Source organism: Camelus bactrianus, chromosome 2 (assembly GCF_048773025.1).
Source record: "Camelus bactrianus isolate YW-2024 breed Bactrian camel chromosome 2, ASM4877302v1, whole genome shotgun sequence".
Lineage (NCBI taxonomy): Eukaryota > Metazoa > Chordata > Mammalia > Artiodactyla > Camelidae > Camelus > Camelus bactrianus.
Window position 1 is genome coordinate 84,121,067 of NC_133540.1, and position 18,254 is coordinate 84,139,320.

At 36.7% G+C, this 18,254-nt stretch overlaps 1 protein-coding gene across 1 annotated transcript in view; it reads right to left on the minus strand.

The window, feature by feature from the left end:
- Positions 1-494: 494 nt before the first annotated feature.
- Positions 495-18,254, minus strand: part of GC (GC vitamin D binding protein) — a 32,329-nt gene continuing 14,569 nt past the window's right edge. The window contains exons 6-13 of the mRNA XM_010969358.3: positions 17,954-18,048; positions 14,419-14,548; positions 13,192-13,394; positions 12,363-12,492; positions 11,815-11,912; positions 9,757-9,889; positions 4,749-4,800; positions 495-671 (exon numbers count right to left, since the gene is read on the minus strand). Coding sequence (XP_010967660.1) covers positions 4,774-4,800; positions 9,757-9,889; positions 11,815-11,912; positions 12,363-12,492; positions 13,192-13,394; positions 14,419-14,548; positions 17,954-18,048 — 816 coding nt within the window. The 3' untranslated portion in view covers positions 495-671; positions 4,749-4,773. The remainder of the gene's footprint in view (positions 672-4,748; positions 4,801-9,756; positions 9,890-11,814; positions 11,913-12,362; positions 12,493-13,191; positions 13,395-14,418; positions 14,549-17,953; positions 18,049-18,254) is intronic.

An 18,254-nucleotide genomic window follows, 5' to 3' on the forward strand; every position in this document is an offset into this window, starting at 1 on the left:
TAAATTGAATTAAGCTGAAATCATTGTTTTTAGAACTTTGACTCAATAAATTGCTCTGAGGAGTCGTATTTAGCAACAATAAACTTGTTCAGACCACAAAGGTTTTCTTTTCACAAGGCAGATACTACCTAATCAATGCTGTACAACTTGCAGCTGGGAGCAAGAAAGGACCTCTTTAGGAGGTTCCTTTTTTAATTTAAAAAATGTATTTTCTTAGGTATGAGTGAGTCCAGGCTATTTTTGGTGGAAGGCTGCTAACTTTTTCCTCAATGGTACATATTAAGCCTGAGAAGCAATCAAGGAATGGGGCTCAGTGTGTTGGGAATCAAGGAATGGGGCTCAGCGGATGTGTAATGTTGTGAATCTTAGAAGAACCAGCAGAGATCTAGAAAAACGCAGGGGCTGGTGAGGTTGAGGCTGCCTCCTGTAGTATCTTTGTGAAGGTCACAGGGACAGCGCTGAAGGTCAACACTGTCACATCATGCTCGGCTGCATTTATAGTTTGCATGTATCAATTTATTTTGGTAACAAATCATCATACTTATCATTGTACGAGGATATTGTAGCTGATAACAAGCAGGGTGTATCCTAGCTGTCTCCCTAGGAGCTCTGGTTTGGCTTAGGTTAGGCCATCAGATGTCATTCCCGGGGGGTGGGTTCCAGCTCTAGGTCTGGGAGAACAATGGGAAAAATGTTAGAAAAACAGAGCTAACAGGCAATAATCATCGTAGTGCTCAAGAGATGCATCTACAGTCAGGTTATTATGTATAAAGATAAATCTGTCTAGTAAGACCCGTATATCCACTGTTGCCCACCTGATGGGTCCAGAATAAAATCTAAGAAATTCCCAGGCCCTCACTGTTACGCCACAGTACATCATACAGTTTTTTCTTTGAAGTAATGGTGTATATAACTTTATGAACTATGAGTATGAATAATCGTTGTCAGAGCAAAAAAAGCAACCAATGGCACATGAGGCTCCTCAGTCATGGGACTGGATCATAGTTCAGTAGTTGTTCTTTTAGTAAAACACCAAGTGAAGACATTTTATCAAATCACCTTCTGCTTTGTAATGAGGCATATGTGTCTTCCCCTCGTTCATTTTCTTTTCCAAGATGCTACAGCAGAATTGTATCATAATTCTATTTGCACAGTGCAGGAAATCCTGTCTTTCATTGTCCTCAGTGAGTTTATTCCTTGGAGTGAGGAGGAAATGGGGATGTGTTGGTGCTTTCCTCATTCTCATAGTATGAGTACCTAGCTGTGCTGAGTGTGATTCTGGTAGTAGTTCCTGTTTAACCTGATTCTGCCATGTGAGCCAACTGCCAGCCTTCTCTGCTGGCAACCCAAGGAACACTATTTCCAAAACTGAAGGAAAAAAAGGTAACTGGCTTTGTGAGATTGACTAAGACAGTAGTTTCCTCTAATGAGGCATGCAAAAGTGGCCGCAGTCAGTTTCAGGGCTAGAAGAAATTGATCAGGGGGACCAGTAACTGTCAAGATGACAACTCAGATTTCTAAAAAGACTTGCATTAAGAGTGAAATGGTATCAAACTGTTGAGTGGAAGACAAGAATTGTTAAGTGTAACTAAGTATGGGAACACCCTGAGACAAAAGCTTCAGTGTCTACAAGTTTTCAAATCTCTCAAGGAGGGATAGGCCTTCACTGAAAAGAAATATGTAGTCAGCCAAAGTTAGTTTAATAGTTTGAGGAACTGTTTCATGCTAAAATATTATGCCACTTCGGTCATCTAGAATATACCTGTTATAGGAAGAAAACTCATAGGAAAAAATGGGTATATTTAGAGCAATTTTTTTAGAGCAATTTAAAATATGAAGAAAAGGCTGGTCTACTGGGAAGAGGGGTGGGACACAAGTGTTCACTATTTATTTGGAATCAAAGTCAAATGCTGGGTTCAGAGCAGCTCCCAGCTGGGACTGTTTTGGGGCAATGTTACTGATAATTGAATGAATCCAGGGTTCTTCACAGAGCTACAGAATTCTCTCTGCAACCCAAGAACCAAAGTCTCCTGGCTGTGCTCTGGAAACCTAAGAGAACATTTAGATTGTGACATCATTATGTCTAGATAACAAGTGCCCCAGTCCCACAGCCTTGTGAACAAGGTAAAATCTGCTCTTTCAGACGTAACTGTTCCTAGTATAACCACCCTCATAATTGCAGATCGTTATTCTAATAAACAGGCAGTGGGTAAATAGAGCTCAAAAAAGTCCATACACATTGTGGAAGCAAATGGAAGGAATTTGCGAGTGATTTTTAGGGCTTCCTTCCAGTTGATCAAAATGTGTTTGGCCAAATAATTGGGTGATGCAGAAATTGAAGGACTAGTTAAAGGCCATAGAAGAATATTGACTAATAAGAGAAATACTAAAAAAAGCTTTCATAGAAGATGAAGTTAATGACTAGAACCAGAAGAATCAGTGTATTAGAATCCTCATTAGTCTGTCACTGAAAAAACTGTTCACCTGTTGACTTAGCCAGCATTAAAAGTGTTTCTGAAAGGTGTTAGGTTAAAAAAACTCTAATCCATCAAATTAGTGTTACTTCTCCTTTTCTTTTGCATTTGTGCTCCTAGAGACTGAAAGAATATGAATGTACATGAGATACCAAGAAAACACACTGAGTTCCTAGAGAATAACATAATCCAGTAAAGACAAACTAAAAGACGAAGTTATTATACAGCTTTCCAAACCCTGACTCTTATGAAAGCTAGAGATGTCTTGAATGGTGGGAGGTGAGATACCTGTTGGGTGTTGGGATTTTAACTGTATATAGAGATGACATGTGGGCTAAAATAAAGGGAGATTGGATTAATTTAAATGAGGGGAAACAATTAGTTTAGCAGCAAAGACCGGATACTATTTTTTTAACTCTAGAATATTTACACTCAAATAACTTGGATTTTCAGTTCTTAATTGAAGTGTAATTGACATACTAGTATCAGGTGTGGCTTGGAACCTTTTTCTCCAAAAATTATTCAGTGAACTTACTTTCTCCTTAGGACATAATATTCATATGCCAAAGCACAAGAATGTATAGTCAGGGAAACTTGTTTTAGTTCAGATTCAGATTGTTGAGGAAGACTGTTGCTGCCATTTCAGTGAACAACAATGTTGCCTGCCCTCCAGCCATCAGCCACTGCATCTGTCCTGATGGTGCCCCCTGAGAGGATTTCAGGAGGGAGGAAAACGGGAAACTTTTGGTGCTCTGGTTCCTGGCTCTTGGCCCTAGACAGTTAAGATGCATATCTAAGGAATAATTTCAGTGAGCTCAGACTCTAGCATCTTCCCATACAAAGAAAAGTACTAAATTCATTAACTTGAGATGTCTGTTCTTTGTGATTAGCAGTAAGCTTTGATGTTCAACTACATGCTTGTTTTCAGCAAAAAACTCATATTGTGGCTCCTCCTTTTCCTCTTTGGAGCAGTCCCTCAGAGCTATAGTCCTTAGTAAGTCCCCAAGTAAAACCTAACTTGCAACTTTCAGGGTGAATATTTTTCTTCAGTTGACAGTTGTATCAGTGGTATAAGCAGCGGTGGGAACAGCTTTGCTAGTATTACTGCTACTATTCTCTAGCAATTTTATATATGTCGTCATTTCACCCGATTGTTGTGACAGTGCTGACAGGTAGAGACTACAATGTTCTTCTTACAGAAAAGGGAACTGAGCTTTAGGGAGTATAAATAACTTGCTCAAGTTTACAAAGACAGATAGGAGAGCAGACTAATCCAGACTGGGTGATTTCCAAAATCGAGCTTCCTTGATCATCCCCATCGTACCGCCTCTCAGAAAAATAATGTTAATTTTCTTCTTACTGTTTCTAGTGATTCAAATATTTGATAGTCGGAAGCTTGAATTTCATTAGTCAATAGCTTTTGCTTTCATATCATTTTAGGAAAAGCCATCAGTAAAATTAAAATTTTATATCATTGAAAAGCCTCAGTTCAATTAAGATCTGAGATAAACCAAAACCATTGTGGGTTTTTTTAATCATATTTTAAATCTCAGAAGCAATATCTTTAAAATGAATACAATTAAATCTGGAGAGAAAATATTTTTGTAGGAATATGAAGAGTTAGGGGGAGGGCATAGCTCAGTGGTAGAGCTCATGCTTAGCATGTATGAGGTCCTGGGTTCAATCCCCAGTACCTCTCTTAAAAAAATAAACCTGATTACCTCCCCCTAAAAAAACACACAAAAATGTAATAAAGCAACAAAAATTTTTTGAAAGATTAAAAACAGTAACAATAAAATTCTGTATAAATTATTTTATACTCAATATCTACATCAGGCATTTTTTTCATGGGTAAAAAAGAAGCAAGTGATAATATTTCAACAGTGTTGCTTTAATTCTCTTTTCTCCTGAGAACCCTGCTGTGTTATCTTTAAGGCTTTATGGACTTTGTCTTTAAACTCAGTTTTTTTTTTCCCTACTGAATGCATTAAAATCCCTGAAATGACCTCTGCACTGTCATTATCTTAGATGTGAGGTTATGACGGATATAGTATCAGGCTGGGGACCTGGATTCTAGTCCTAAATAGGTCAGAAATTGGCTGTATATTCTTGTGTAAGCTCCTTGACTTTTCCATATGCTTAATATTCTCATCTCTAAGATGAGTTTGACTAGATAATAGAATAATTTGAACAAATAGCCTCCTTCCCATTTATGATTTAAAAAATACTTTGTACAAAGCTAGATTCTTTGCTGCATTTAAAAACTATACTTACCTAAGGCGATATACATGCATCAGGACTATAGAGTATTCATTTCAGCATCAATCTGAAATGAAAAAGTTATTTAAATCATGAACTATTTTCTTTGTAGACTAATAGATCCTGCAGAAGGTATAAAAAAATTTTTGAACCTTGCTTAGAGGAAAAGCTTCTTGTCAACATGTAGTCTCATATTGAACTTTATATTGACCACCCTGCACATTTATTGTTTTATACTGTCCCTGCCCTTGAGTTTATGGTTGTCCAGGAAAAACAGACAAGGAAAAAATGACAAAGTTAATAAGTGCCAATTATTGGGTGTGCACAGAATGTTAAGGAATAACAGATGGGGTTGAGTGCCAGGGAAGGAATCTCAGACAAGGTGATGTCAACATTGAATCCTGAAGCTTGATGAAAGGTTTAGCCAGGTTATAGAGCACAAATAGGGCAACCTGGGATGAGTCATTATGTGCAAAAGCCTTGAGGTAAGAGCAAGGTTAATAGACTTGAAAAACTGCGGGTGGTTCAGGAGAACCAAAGCAGTAAGAGCAAGAAGTAATGATCAGGTTGGAGAGCAAACCCAGGGTCCAAATTCTTCTGATTAAAAAAAAAAAAAAAATTGGACTTCAATTTAGAAGCAGTGGAGGCCAATTAGAATGTATTAACCATTTTGTGCTTTACAAAGGTTATTTTGACCACAGGATAGAGATGGGACTGGGTGTGAGGCATTTGGGAAAGCTGGAAATGGGAGACCAACTGGGTTGTAATCCAGGTTAACTATTGCCTAAATTTAATTACTGACAATGTAGAAGAAGATATCTGCTGATAGAGATAAAGGAGTTAGAATTGAGAGGGTTTGGAATTTAGTTGAGTGTATATAGAAAAGAAGAAGAAATCAAAGATCACTGCTTCCATTTGGGATAATAGGTGAATGGTGATGACATTTATAAATTTAGGAAATAAAACAGGAGGTTTTAAGGGGAAAACATTGGGCATGTTGAGGTCAAATTTCTTGTGGGACAAGAGAGCCCATGGATAATGGGATACAAGTCTTGGTGCTGAGGGGAGAGATCCTGGCTGGAGGTAGAGATTTGAAGATTAAACGCATGTCTGTGGATTCTTGAGAACACTCGGGGAAAATGTTATGTCTTGGAAAGTGAAGATCAAAGGAAAAAACTCTGGACAGTGTAGAAATTTAATGGATAGGTAGAAGAAGACAATATTAAAGAGAATGGAGAAGGAGAGAATCATAGAAGGACAAAAGGTAGACTATGATAGTACAGATGTTGAAAAATTCTTTCAAGGAGAAAGAATTTTGGGTATCAAATGTTTTATAGAGAAGGCTGGTAAGATAAGGACTGAAAAATGTTTATTAGTGTTAGCAAGAAGATTTCAGTGTGACTTTGTCATTGGTAGTTTGGTACCATCTGAAGCCATACTGCAAAGGGTAGGGGAATTAACAGGAGGTGTGAAGAATGAGTTATGTACTATTTTCTCAAGAATCTTGGCTGTAAGGTGAGGAGAAGGAAAAATAACCAGGCAGTAGTGTCTAAAGTACCTTATTTTCTTAAGATCAGGAGATAAGTAACTTTAAATTAGACAGAACTATTTAAAAGAAAAAGTATAACTAATGAAGGAAGATTCCAAGGAAGTGGGATGAATTGAGTTCAGATTGATACTACTGACCTGGTATCATTTTTGCTATTTTAATAACAATTTTGGATATTCAATCAAGAATTACAGTCTTCTGGTATCAGTAATTTGCTTTTATCATTATTAGCTAAATTAGAGTCAAAGTCTATGACAATGACATGTAGTGATAGTAACAGACTCATATGAAATCGATTTAGGATTTTCCTAACATACAACCCCTGCACATTTCATTCAAGCCACTCACAAGAGGGGAATTAAAATGGTACCTAACATTTAGAATTGTTCTCAACCATTTCATGAATACATATATATAAGGCTATTAATATTCTTTACAAGTAGTAATAGCTTAATAAATTCTAGCTATGACATTGAGAATCATAAAATTTACTTATACTGGGAGACCTAACCAAGTTTTTTTCCTTAAGTATGAGAGAGAAGGGGGAGGGGGAAAGGGAGGAAGAGTCCATCTCCTCTTTGCCCTGCTTCTCTTGGCTCTTGGCATTTGAGTGTTTTTGAGTTTTTTTTAATTAAAATATAGTCAATTACAGTGTGTCAGTTTCCTGGTGTACAGCACAATGCCCCAGTCAAGCATATGTACACATACTGTTTTTTAAATTTTAATCATCAACTCCAGCATATAACAGTGGCTTTCTGAAACGTTTGGGTAAATCCTAATTGATGCCCACTAGCACTCTGTTCGACGTCTTAGGGACAGCATAGTGATGAGTTTTCAGAAGAATGAATAGGGCTGCCCTGTCTGAATGATAGAGAGGAAAAAAAAAGTCTAATTTTGCAACTGTAAGTTTTTCTGCAGTTAGTGGGCCCCTTTGGAATAATAAAAAAAAAAAATGAACCAGTGCTGAGGGACATGGGAAAGTCAAAAGAAAATTACACTAATTGTTCTACTTCCTGGTCATCTCAAGGTAAGGGTTTGGATAGCTGGGGTAGATTGCCACATGAGGAACACTCATCTAGTGCAGTTCAGAGAACCCTTCTGTGTCTCTTTTAGCAACGGTGCCAAGTCTGTGAAGAAGGGCAGACAGAGGGATTCCAGGATATAAATGACTCAGGGTGAATGCAGTGGATGGGCATTACTTTTATGGAACAAAATTGTCAAGCAAATATAGGACAAGGAGATTTAATAATAAATTATAACCCAAATTATAGGGTAAATGGAACAAATATTTACACTAAGCATTGAGAATTAAAGTGAAAGCTGTTTTAACAGATTTTGCTCTCACCTGAAATCAGAAAGCACAGGTGAGCTCGCTTACCTCACTATGAGATTAATGCAGAAAGATGATCAAAAAGGCTAAAGAACAGCAGAGGGTCTACCCTCTGAGGGCTCTAAATAATTCAGTGTTCATGGGTATCTCAACTCCATTCATCTCTCTTTAGCAATTACTGAAAGTTTGGCTGCTCAGGAGCAGCACTGCTATAAATTTACTGGTTATAAAGCAAGAAAATAGAATATTACAAAACTGCCTTCTCATCCTTGTTGAAAATAAAGTTTGAAAATGGCATGTTATAATGACAAATATACTGAAAAGCAAATAAAGGAAATGAAAAGCAAGACACTTGAAGGAAGCATGTTTTTTCATGCATAAAGCTCAGTTTGTCTTGCAAAAGGTCAAAGAAGAAAGTATGTATGTAGGTGAACAGATAAAAGGACTGGGGCAGATTACAAAAGTGGTATTTTTGACAATGTAAAAAAGTATTTAGGATTTTTCCCCCTTAATGACTGAATGAGACCCTCAGAGCAAATTCTGCTGGTAGCAAATGCCTTCTAGGTAAAGTGATTTTTCCCCCTCTCCTGGGAAAAGCGACCTAAATTCAGCTATTGTATTACCAAAAGCCAGCTGGAAGAAAAGGAAGAAGCTGCTTAGTTTAGTTGCTTTAGGCAAACGTTTTAATGCCCGATAATGACCAATTTATCCTAACAATCCAAGTCTTTCCATTCTTTGTTTAGAATCTTGTTTTGAATTTTAGTGAAAAAGGAACATGATCTATTTCCCAGCAGAATTTAAAGAATAAGCTTTTATTCTACTGGACTCTTTTCATCTGGAATTCTGACTTTACAAATTGTTACAAACAAGATTGGCAACTAAGTCTGGGACTGGGGTATATATGTAGAAATTGGAGGAGAAATCAGAATCTCCAAGGGTATAAAGAAGAAAAACAAGCCAAATGAAGTAGCTCAATGTGTTCGACTGATTTAAGACTTTGTTAGTTACTAGATGGTAAAAAAAAAAAAAAAAAAAAAACTTCACTAAAATGTTAAGAGAATTGGTGTGCATGACACACAAACAAGTCTTCACACCTAACTTTTAAAAAAACCACTTCACATATAAAAGAGCCTCTATTGAGAACAGAGAAAAGACATTTTCTGGTTGGTTAAAGAAAGCCAGGCTAGACTCAGTAGAAACTATGAGGGGAATATCATGATACAATTTACAGAAAAATGTGCTCCCAAGTGCAGGCATCCAGCAGGGCAGTGAAAGGGGCTTCCTCTGGGAGAAAATAAATTGACTATAGGTATTTAAATGGGGGCTGACTGACCTTTGGAAGGACTTAACTGAGTGAAAAATTACACTAAGTGACCTTTATGGTTTCTACCAGTGCAAACTCTTGTGATTTTTATTAAGTTCTTGGATATTTTCAAGTGGGCTCTAATAGAATAATACTAGAAATAGAATATAAAAATAATCAAATGATAATATGAAACCAGGCTTTGTTGCTTTTATGGGTAACTGGACAAAAAATTATATAAATTCTTGAAAAAAAGTCCTTTACCTTATTGAAAAGAACTTCTAATTGGCATTAAATCACCAGGTAGGCAGTATCAACTTTAACACTGTAACTGAATTATTTTTATAGAGACATAAAAATGATGGGTCAAAAATGGATCATAAATGCTTCTTTCCCAACATATGACAAAATGAGCAATAGTAAAATCCAGTCAAAAAGGAATACACCTTAATATCATGCCCTTTAGAAAGAGATGAGCAAAGGAAGAAACTGTTTTGGTTTGGCATAGACATGTGATTAACCTAGTCTCCATGTTCTGGAAATAGAATGTGTGAGACATCAGAGTTCTTGGAATTGTCACTAATATCTCCAAATCAGCCATGAAGGGAAATGAAGTGTGGTCCTTATCATTTTTGACTCTTTTAAATAGATGAAATGACTGCTGGAGTCTAATGGGGCAGGTGAAGCCTGTGGACAAAATGCATACTGCATCTGGAAAGGCCAATGAAACTGGCCCATGGGATGGAACAGGCATTTAGTTCAGTAACAAAGAAATGAGTAAATCTGACTGTATAAGTTCTCAATACTATGCGGTCATCGGCAGAGGGTTAAATCTGCTTACCTCTGAATCACAGTAGAGAGGAGGTGAGTTGATGGAACAGCACTTGGAGGCAAAGTCTGAGCGCTTGTCAACCAGCTCTTTGAGTTCCATGGCTGTGGCATCAGGCAGTTTTCCTCTTAATCGCTCTGCCAGTCTGAAAGGCCAATTTTACATAGGGTTTTACTGGATGTATTTGATAAACATGTCTAGTGCAAAGTGACAGCCACTTCAGGTTTTTTACAACAAAAAAATCAAAATAAAAATTGCCCTTAAGAAAATTTTCCATCAGTGACATGGTTTTTAGTGCCTCAATTCAAGCTTAGAAAGTGAAATCTGTCTCTTTAGATGATGAAAGTAAACGTACAAACTGCTGCTGAATTTGAATTCCAGCCTTTCCCCCTTCATTCGCTTCATTACAGCCGTCAACGTGGATGACTTCCTCTTCTCTCCTCCCTGACTTTCATTTTCTCTCCAGTTCTAGATTTCAAACTCCTCAAAGAGTATTTCCTGTATAGGGCTTTGTCACCTTAATGCATGTTCTCTTCTCTCATATTTTAGGCAATTTCCCTGTCAGTTTCAGCCTACTTCTCAACTAGCTATGCTGGAAAACACAAACAAGGTCAGAAGCTTTGGCTCCTGTTTTTGGCTCTACTATTATCTAATTCTCCACCTCAGTTCCAAGATAGTGCTTGGATTTGCATTCTGTTGATTCTCTCCCAGTTCGAGTGGTCTATGAGCTTGGTAACTCTCTACCCTCATAACAGATAGCTCAGCCTGGTTTTATGACGTTCTCCAAGAAATTTGCCAACCCGGTGGTGTGGGCAAAGGGAGGTGATGGAGACCCAGATTTAGAGATGGGATTAGTAAGGTGGACGCTGGGTAAGGACAAGAGGGTGAGGGGGACTAACTCGCTTGTAAAAACATGATTGAAACGAGTCCATCCCAGCTGGGAGGGGGAGAAGTTAAACCAGGAGGAACCCAGAGGACAGGGAGAAAAAGGGTGTGTGTGGGATTTCAAATACCTGGACTCAGTAGTCTCAATCCTCTAAAATTTCACAACCCACAGTGTCAGTAGATTTTTTGTGTGTTTATTAAGATGATATAAATTGTCACTCAGTTGTTCCAGTCAGTCCGGGAGTTCAAAGTTGTTGGCAGAGAACTTGATCTTGCAGTATCTGTTTAACATGATTCTATTCTACCTCCATAATCTGTTAACTATAGGATTTCCTGGTCACTGGGAAATAACCATTCTGAACTTAAGTCTTTCACAGTATTTTTCATTTAGAGCTTTGATAAGGTAGGCTTCATGAGGGTCACTGAAGAAAGTTTCCTACCTTAGGGATTCTTTAGAAAAGTCTTTTTGTGGAGGTCTGTTTGTGCTTACCTGACCTATGTTGTTCAAGACGATTTGAAATGGATCTAAGAAATTTAGTTAATGAAGTTGGGAATGACATGGGTCTTCTCAACAGAGATGTTTTCCAGGAAGCCTGTAAAACTTTTCATTATTATGATCTATTATTTTAGTGTTAAACACCTATTTATAAAAAAATGCTTTCTTCTTTGATTTGAGAAAAATGACTATTGTACAACTTTACTAACATTTCTATTTCCAGTTTATGGAGAATACATACTAGTGATGGGTGATACTCTACTTGATTGAAAGTTTGAGTTATCTTGTCCGATAATATGCCACGAAGTTAGATAACATTTTCCAGTAGTTCTATTTCTCAATTCTGTATAGTGACATCTACAGATAGCTTTATGGCAAAAATGTTGATTGAATATGAGATAATTTAAATTTTATCTTTTTTGAATCAAGTCCCTGTGGCTCTGGTAATTTATAATTTTGTGGCTGTATTCTAATTGACCTCTCAGCTGATACACATGACAATTTTCCTCCAAAAAGAACTCAGTTTTTTCTTACACAGATACTAGGTTGACTATTCTTTAAAACTCTTAACTGCACCTATTTTTATTGCTCACTAAACACATCTTAAGTCTTCAGCTATGCTTCAAATCACAGTACTGGGCTGCTATTATTGATAAATTTGGAGGAAACAGCCAGAACAAGCCCCTTACTTTTTCTTGTACTCAGTAAATGTGTTTTCTGAATAATCGGCACATAGTTCCTGCCCCTTTGCAATGAAAGAAGATAGTTCCTTCTTCAACTGAGGGCCCTGTAAGAAAATAATAATTACATGACAATTATTTTTCTTGAAACACTGTTCAGGGAGATTTCAGTTAAATCAGAATTCCATGCAATGTATCAGTATGAGTGTTTATTATTCTCTACATCAGATCATGGCTAACATTTTCTACACAAGACCAGATAGTAAATATCTGAGGCTTTGTAAGCCATATACAGTCTGCCGTAATGACTTAACTGCCAATATGACACAAAAGCGGCCGTAAACCGTGGATGTGGCTGTGTTCCAATGAAACTTGATGAACACTGAAGTTGGAGTTCTATATAATTTTCATGTCTAATGAAATATTATTTTTAGACCACTTAAAAATATAAGACCATTCTTAGATCACAGCCACCAGGCCAGATGTGGCCCACGAGCTGCAGTTTGCCAACCCTTGATCTCTACCGAGGCTGGTGAGGACAATGTAGCAAATCGTACCTTCTCATGTAAACAGGCAGTAGACTCTCCAGAGTTGCAGCATTCAGCCAGGCCTCTCAGGGTTGGCTCAAGGATTTTACTGAGGAACACTTCTGGAATGTGGGTCTTCCTGCTTAGTTCAAATGCATACCTGGTGTGAGAGAGAGAGGAGATAATACTCTTTAACATGGGTAGATTTGTGTATGCATGGCATGCTTTGGAATTTGACATCTGTTATAAAAGCAGAACACCTAGCTAGGTTTAACTGAAACTGACTCCAAATCAGGTTTTAAGTTAAGAGCAATCTTCTCATTGAAATGCAAGTTACTGCTTTGAAGCTACTGTGACTAGTTCACTGAACTAAATTAAAATTCTGTGTGTAGTAATATATACATTTACGTATTTATATATAAACAAATCTTCAAATGCAATGGAAGTGTCCTTTGTGCAACTATAATACAATGAACCCTGTATAAATCATCAAGTAGGTACCTTAAGTGGCTTTTCTGTGCAAGTAGTTTCTGTAAATTATTCCATTGTCTCATCTCATTGTTGATGCACTTATAAAAACAATGAATATTTAGACAAATGTAAATTAGAGTTTCAGTCCCAATTCAGTCTAAATTCCGCTAATTCTGTACTTGATTTTCGGGCCTGTTAATTGAGATATTTTTATGCAATGACTATGCACATAACTTGTAGTATATGCAACTCAGTGTGAGCCATCCATGGTGTATTTTAGTTCTTAGTTGGAGGAAAATAAAGGCTTACCATTTCTTCCCATTTTAATTTCTTTGTCACTTAATGTTAGTGAATACCAATACTGTCAAATTAGATCAATTGTACTTACTGATCCAGGACTTTGGTGTTTTCTTTATCACACACGTCTTTGTTTGTGGGCAACTTGACGTCCCGCAGCTCGGGTGTTGGGGCAGCTGGCATGAAGTATGTGCACACAAAAATGTCCATGGGTGTTTTTTCTTGACAACAGTCCTTAAATTTAGAATTCTTCGTGGATAAGCTGTCACAGATTTTTACTGTGTATTCAGGCAGCTACGAAAGCAATTGTGAGTTTGTGCATTGTTAGTTTCCCAGTTGATCTAATTAACAATAAGGAAGGCTTACATAGGCTTATAAGCTCTGGCATGGTGTCTATAAAAGTCAGTATGAATACTCTTATAAATAAATTGGTAGAACATGTGTAGAGGGCAATTTGTCAATCTGTACTAAAAGCCTTAAAGTATACAACCTGATTTCCAGGAATTTACTCTCAGAAAATAATTATGGGTGAAGGGAAGATTTAGCTATCAGGCTACTGAGGGCAGCACTGCTTTATATCAGACTGAAACAACCTAAATCAAATATAAAGGACTAGCTAAATAAAAATATGGTATATTTAGATAGACAAATGCAGTACATGCAATAGGTATATACAGTAGACTCCTACTTAGCCATTAGAAGTCAGGTTATAGAAAAACACCTACAGACCCAGACAGGTATCCTTAATGGAAAAAGACCAGGTAACACAGAGCATCTATTTCCAAAGAGGTCCACAGACTTGGAGTGACCTTTATGTAAAGTAACAATTCAAAGTTGTATCTATTTGAAAGGATTATATAAATGGAAAATGGTGAAAAACTGGAGTATCTAATTTTAACAGGTATAGTAAAAACATTAGATGGTTCTAATAATGTAACAGTTGCAGTGTTGTCTAACAGAACTTTGTGATGATGAAATGATCTCCGTCTGTTCTGTTCAATACTACTGAGCATTTGCAGTGTGGCTAGTGTTACCATTTAAACTTAACCCTGTATGGCTAGTGGATGCTGCATTGGGCTGTGAAGGTAGAATAAGCTCTTAGGAATAAGAATCTTGTCCTTGTGTGCGGGCTTTGTCCCTTACTAGTCGTATGACCTCAAATTATCCTTGCTCATCTGCTGTTTCCTCACATATAAACCTGAGTTAGCAATGTTGAAATTTCATAGGGTATGTGTGAAGACTGAGATGCACGTGAGAGGCAGCTTAGGAGAGTGCCTGCCATTCAGTATGTGGCCCGTGACGATGATGATTTTCTTACCTCCTTGGCCATGCAGTCCTCAGAGGCAGAGCCACAGCACTTGGAGAGGATTGTGGTAACATCTTCAGCTAATGGCAAAACATCCTCCAGATCTGCAGTAGGCACTTTCTGGGCAAATTTTATGAGATGGCTAAACAGTTAAACATGAATTGTTAGCCTAGCCATATTCTCAGTTTTCTTGGCTTTTGTTATGAACATACAGTCTAGAGGAATAATACCATAGTTTAATACCATTCTTTGTCCTCAGCAGCTGCATAGAGCACATGTGCTAGGTGATGGATCCTTTGTGCAGAAGTCACTATTCAAGATTCAGTCATCCTCAGTGAATCTTTTTATATTTTCAGTACTGACATAGAACTTCTCTTCTGGCCAGATCTACATAGTTGAAGCATGCCTTTAAGATGTTAGATCTAAGACAGCAATGAAGAAAACACTAATGTCTCTGTTTATAAGGCCAGTGCTGTGTTTTTGTGGCCCCTTGTAGCCTTTAAAAAAAGTTTTTGTAAATTCATTTAGAAACTGCAGATAAAGGGAATAATGAAGTCCTATCACCCTAGACCACTGGGTGAAGGTTTTGGTGTATTTCCCTGAAGTATTTATTATTTGCCTTTTTTACTTAATATATCAGGAATAGATTTTGTATCATTCTTTTTAGACTGTGGCAAAAAACATATAACATTAAGTTGACCATTTAACTAGTTTGAAGTGTATAATTCAGTAATGGTAAGTGTATTCACCTTTATGTAACAAAACTCTAGAAATTTTTTATCTTGCAAAACTGAAACTCTCTACCTATTAAACACTGTCACTTCCCCACTGTTTTACCCTCAGCCCTTGGCAGGCTACTACCTTTTTACTGTCTGTTTCTGTGACTTTTATTACTTTTGAGTGAAATCGTACAGTATTTGTCTTTTCATGACTACCTACTTTGCTTAGCAAAATGTCCTCAGTGTTAGTCCATGTTGTAGCATGTGACAGGATTTTTTTTTAAGGCTGCATAATACGTAATACATGTATGTATTGTATGTATGTATGTATATACCACACTTTATCTGTCCATCTGTCAGTGGATATTCGGGTTGTTTCTATCTCTGGTTATTGTGAATAATGCTGCAATTAACATGGGTGTGCAAATTTCTCCTTAAGATTCTACTTTGAATTTCTCTGTATAGATATGCAGAAGTGAGATAACTGGATCATATGGTGAGTCTATTTTTAAACTTTTGAGGAACCTTCATAATGGCTGCACCATTTTGCATTCCCATCAACAGTGTATAAGCATTCCAGTCTCTACATATCCTTGCCAACACTCAGGATTTTGTTCTTTTGGTAGTGGTCATCCTAATGCGTGTGAGATGGTATCTCGTGGTTTTGATTTGCATTTCTCCTATGTTTAATGATGTTGAACATCTTTCCATATGCTTGTTGGCCATTTACATATCTTTTTATGGAGAATTGTCTATTCAATTATTTTTCTTCTGTTTCTTTTTTTTTTCTTTTTAATTTTTTTTGGGGGGTGGTGGTGAGGGGTAATTAGGTTTATTTATTTTATTTATTTTTAGAGCAGGTACCGGGAATTGAACCCAGGACCTCGTGCATGCTAAGCATGTGCTCTACCACTTGAGCTATACCCTCCCCCTATTCAATTATTTTTAATCAAGTTACTTTTTGTTGAGTTGTGGAAGTCCCTTATACATACTACACACTAAACCCTTATTAGATATGTGACTTGCAAACACCTTCTCCCATTCCATAGGTTGCCTTTTCACTTGGTTGATTGTTTTCTTAATGTGGAGAAATTTATGTTTGATGTGGTCCTATTTGTCTGTTTTTGCTGTTACCTATGCTTTGGTGTCATGTTTAAGGAATTGCCAAATCCGGTGTCCTGAAACATTCCCCCTATGTTTTCTTCTAGGAGTTTTCTGGTTATAGGTCTTACGCTTAGGTCTTTAACCCATTTTTAGTTAACTGTACTATATCATATAAGGTAAGAAAGAGTTCAACTCATTCTTTTGCAAGTGCATATCCACTTTTCCCAGCACCATTTGAAAAGACTGTCCTTCCTCCCTTGTGTAGTCTTGGCACCGTTGTTGAAAATAATTTGGCCAAATATATAAGGGTTTGTTTTGGAGCTCTCTAATATATTCCGTTGGTCTCTATGTATCATGTTAGGCCAGTACTACAGCATCTGTGTTACTATTGCTTTGTAATATGCTTCAAAATCAAAGTATGAGACTTTCAGATTTATTCTTCTTAAGATTGTCTTGGCTGTACAGATTCCTTTGATATTCTATGTGAATTTTAGGGTGCTTTTTCTATTTTGGCAAAAAATGTCATTGGGATATTGATAAGATTCATATTGCTTTGGATAGTATGGATATCTTAACAATATTAATTCTTCCAATCCATGAGCATGGAATGTCTTTCTATTGTATTTTTAATTTCTTTTAGCAGTGTTTTGTTTTTTTTATTAAATATTCTTTTAAAATATAATTACAGCCAACTGTCTGATAGTCTCCCATATGGATGTATCATAATTTAAACATGCTCTATTCTAGGGATATTTAGGAAGTCTCTTAAGTTTTTCATGTTAAAAAAAAAAATGTGGCAGCAATTGTTCACACTCAGTGATATTTCCTTGGAGAAACTTCCAGACACTAATGCAGGTATAAGTTTATGATTAAAACATATATTTTATAGGTGGTTTTATACTATAAATTTCTATGCTCTACTAACCAAATACTCTTAATGCAAAAGGAAAACTAAAGGGGATGGTCTAGAGAAAATACCATTTAGTATTTGAGTAGTTCTAACGGAAGATTATTTTTAAAGGACTTATGAAGGAAGTTTCTTTGGTCTTTGGGTAGCCTTAGGATCTGGAGCTGGAATGGATTATTTCATGTCCATTACAGGAGAAAACTTGTGGATCAGAGTAAATGGAATTAAAGAGACTATAAATACTAAAGATATAAATCTGGATGTCTGAGGATATATGAGAGAAGGCTAAACAGAAGCTGTCAAAATTAAAGTTTGAAGTTAACAATAGCCATACAAAAATCAAACTGAAGGTTACAAAGTAGCTAAATGATTATGATAACTTTATGAAGCTTACGAGATATGAAGCTTTGTGCTGTATAGTACATATAACAAGAATTCAGGAAGTCATTTCCCAAGAAAAAAGTGGGCAGTGAAAGTAACAGATGAACAAAAACAATTGTTTTTACTTGTGTGTTTGTAATATACGCCAATATGAATATTGAAGAAATAATTTCTAGTGGTCTACCAGTTTTCTCATGTGAGTATATGGGAAAAAAGTTGATTAAAAGCAAATTATGTTTTTACAACGTTCTTGTTCCTTATTGTTCATATTTTGTGAAGAGAAAAGAAATAACTGGGCCCTATTTTTGAAGATTATTGGAGCATAACACTATGGTTTGTATCTTCTATTTTAAGTGTTTTCTTAGAGAATCCTAAGATAATGGATAGATACTACAGAAACAAACAGCTAAACCTGCTGATGGTGCTGAATCTTTACCTGAGCCTTGATTTCTCCTTCCCATAAGCAGCATATTGAGAACAGATTCTATTCGACACAGTGGTGAGAAGTGATAAATGTTTAAGCTGAAGTCTCTAGAAAACAAGCGAGAGAGAATCTCATCAGATGGTCAGGATCCATGGAAAGCAGTGAGCAGGCATGGCCAGAAGGAGACCATTAGGACTTTTTCCAATAACTAGAAAACTGAATTCTGACTAAAGGAACTTATTTCCCCCCCCAAAGGTGGTTATGTGTGTTATTCCAACTAAAAAAATACAAAAGAGGCATTTTAGAAACATTT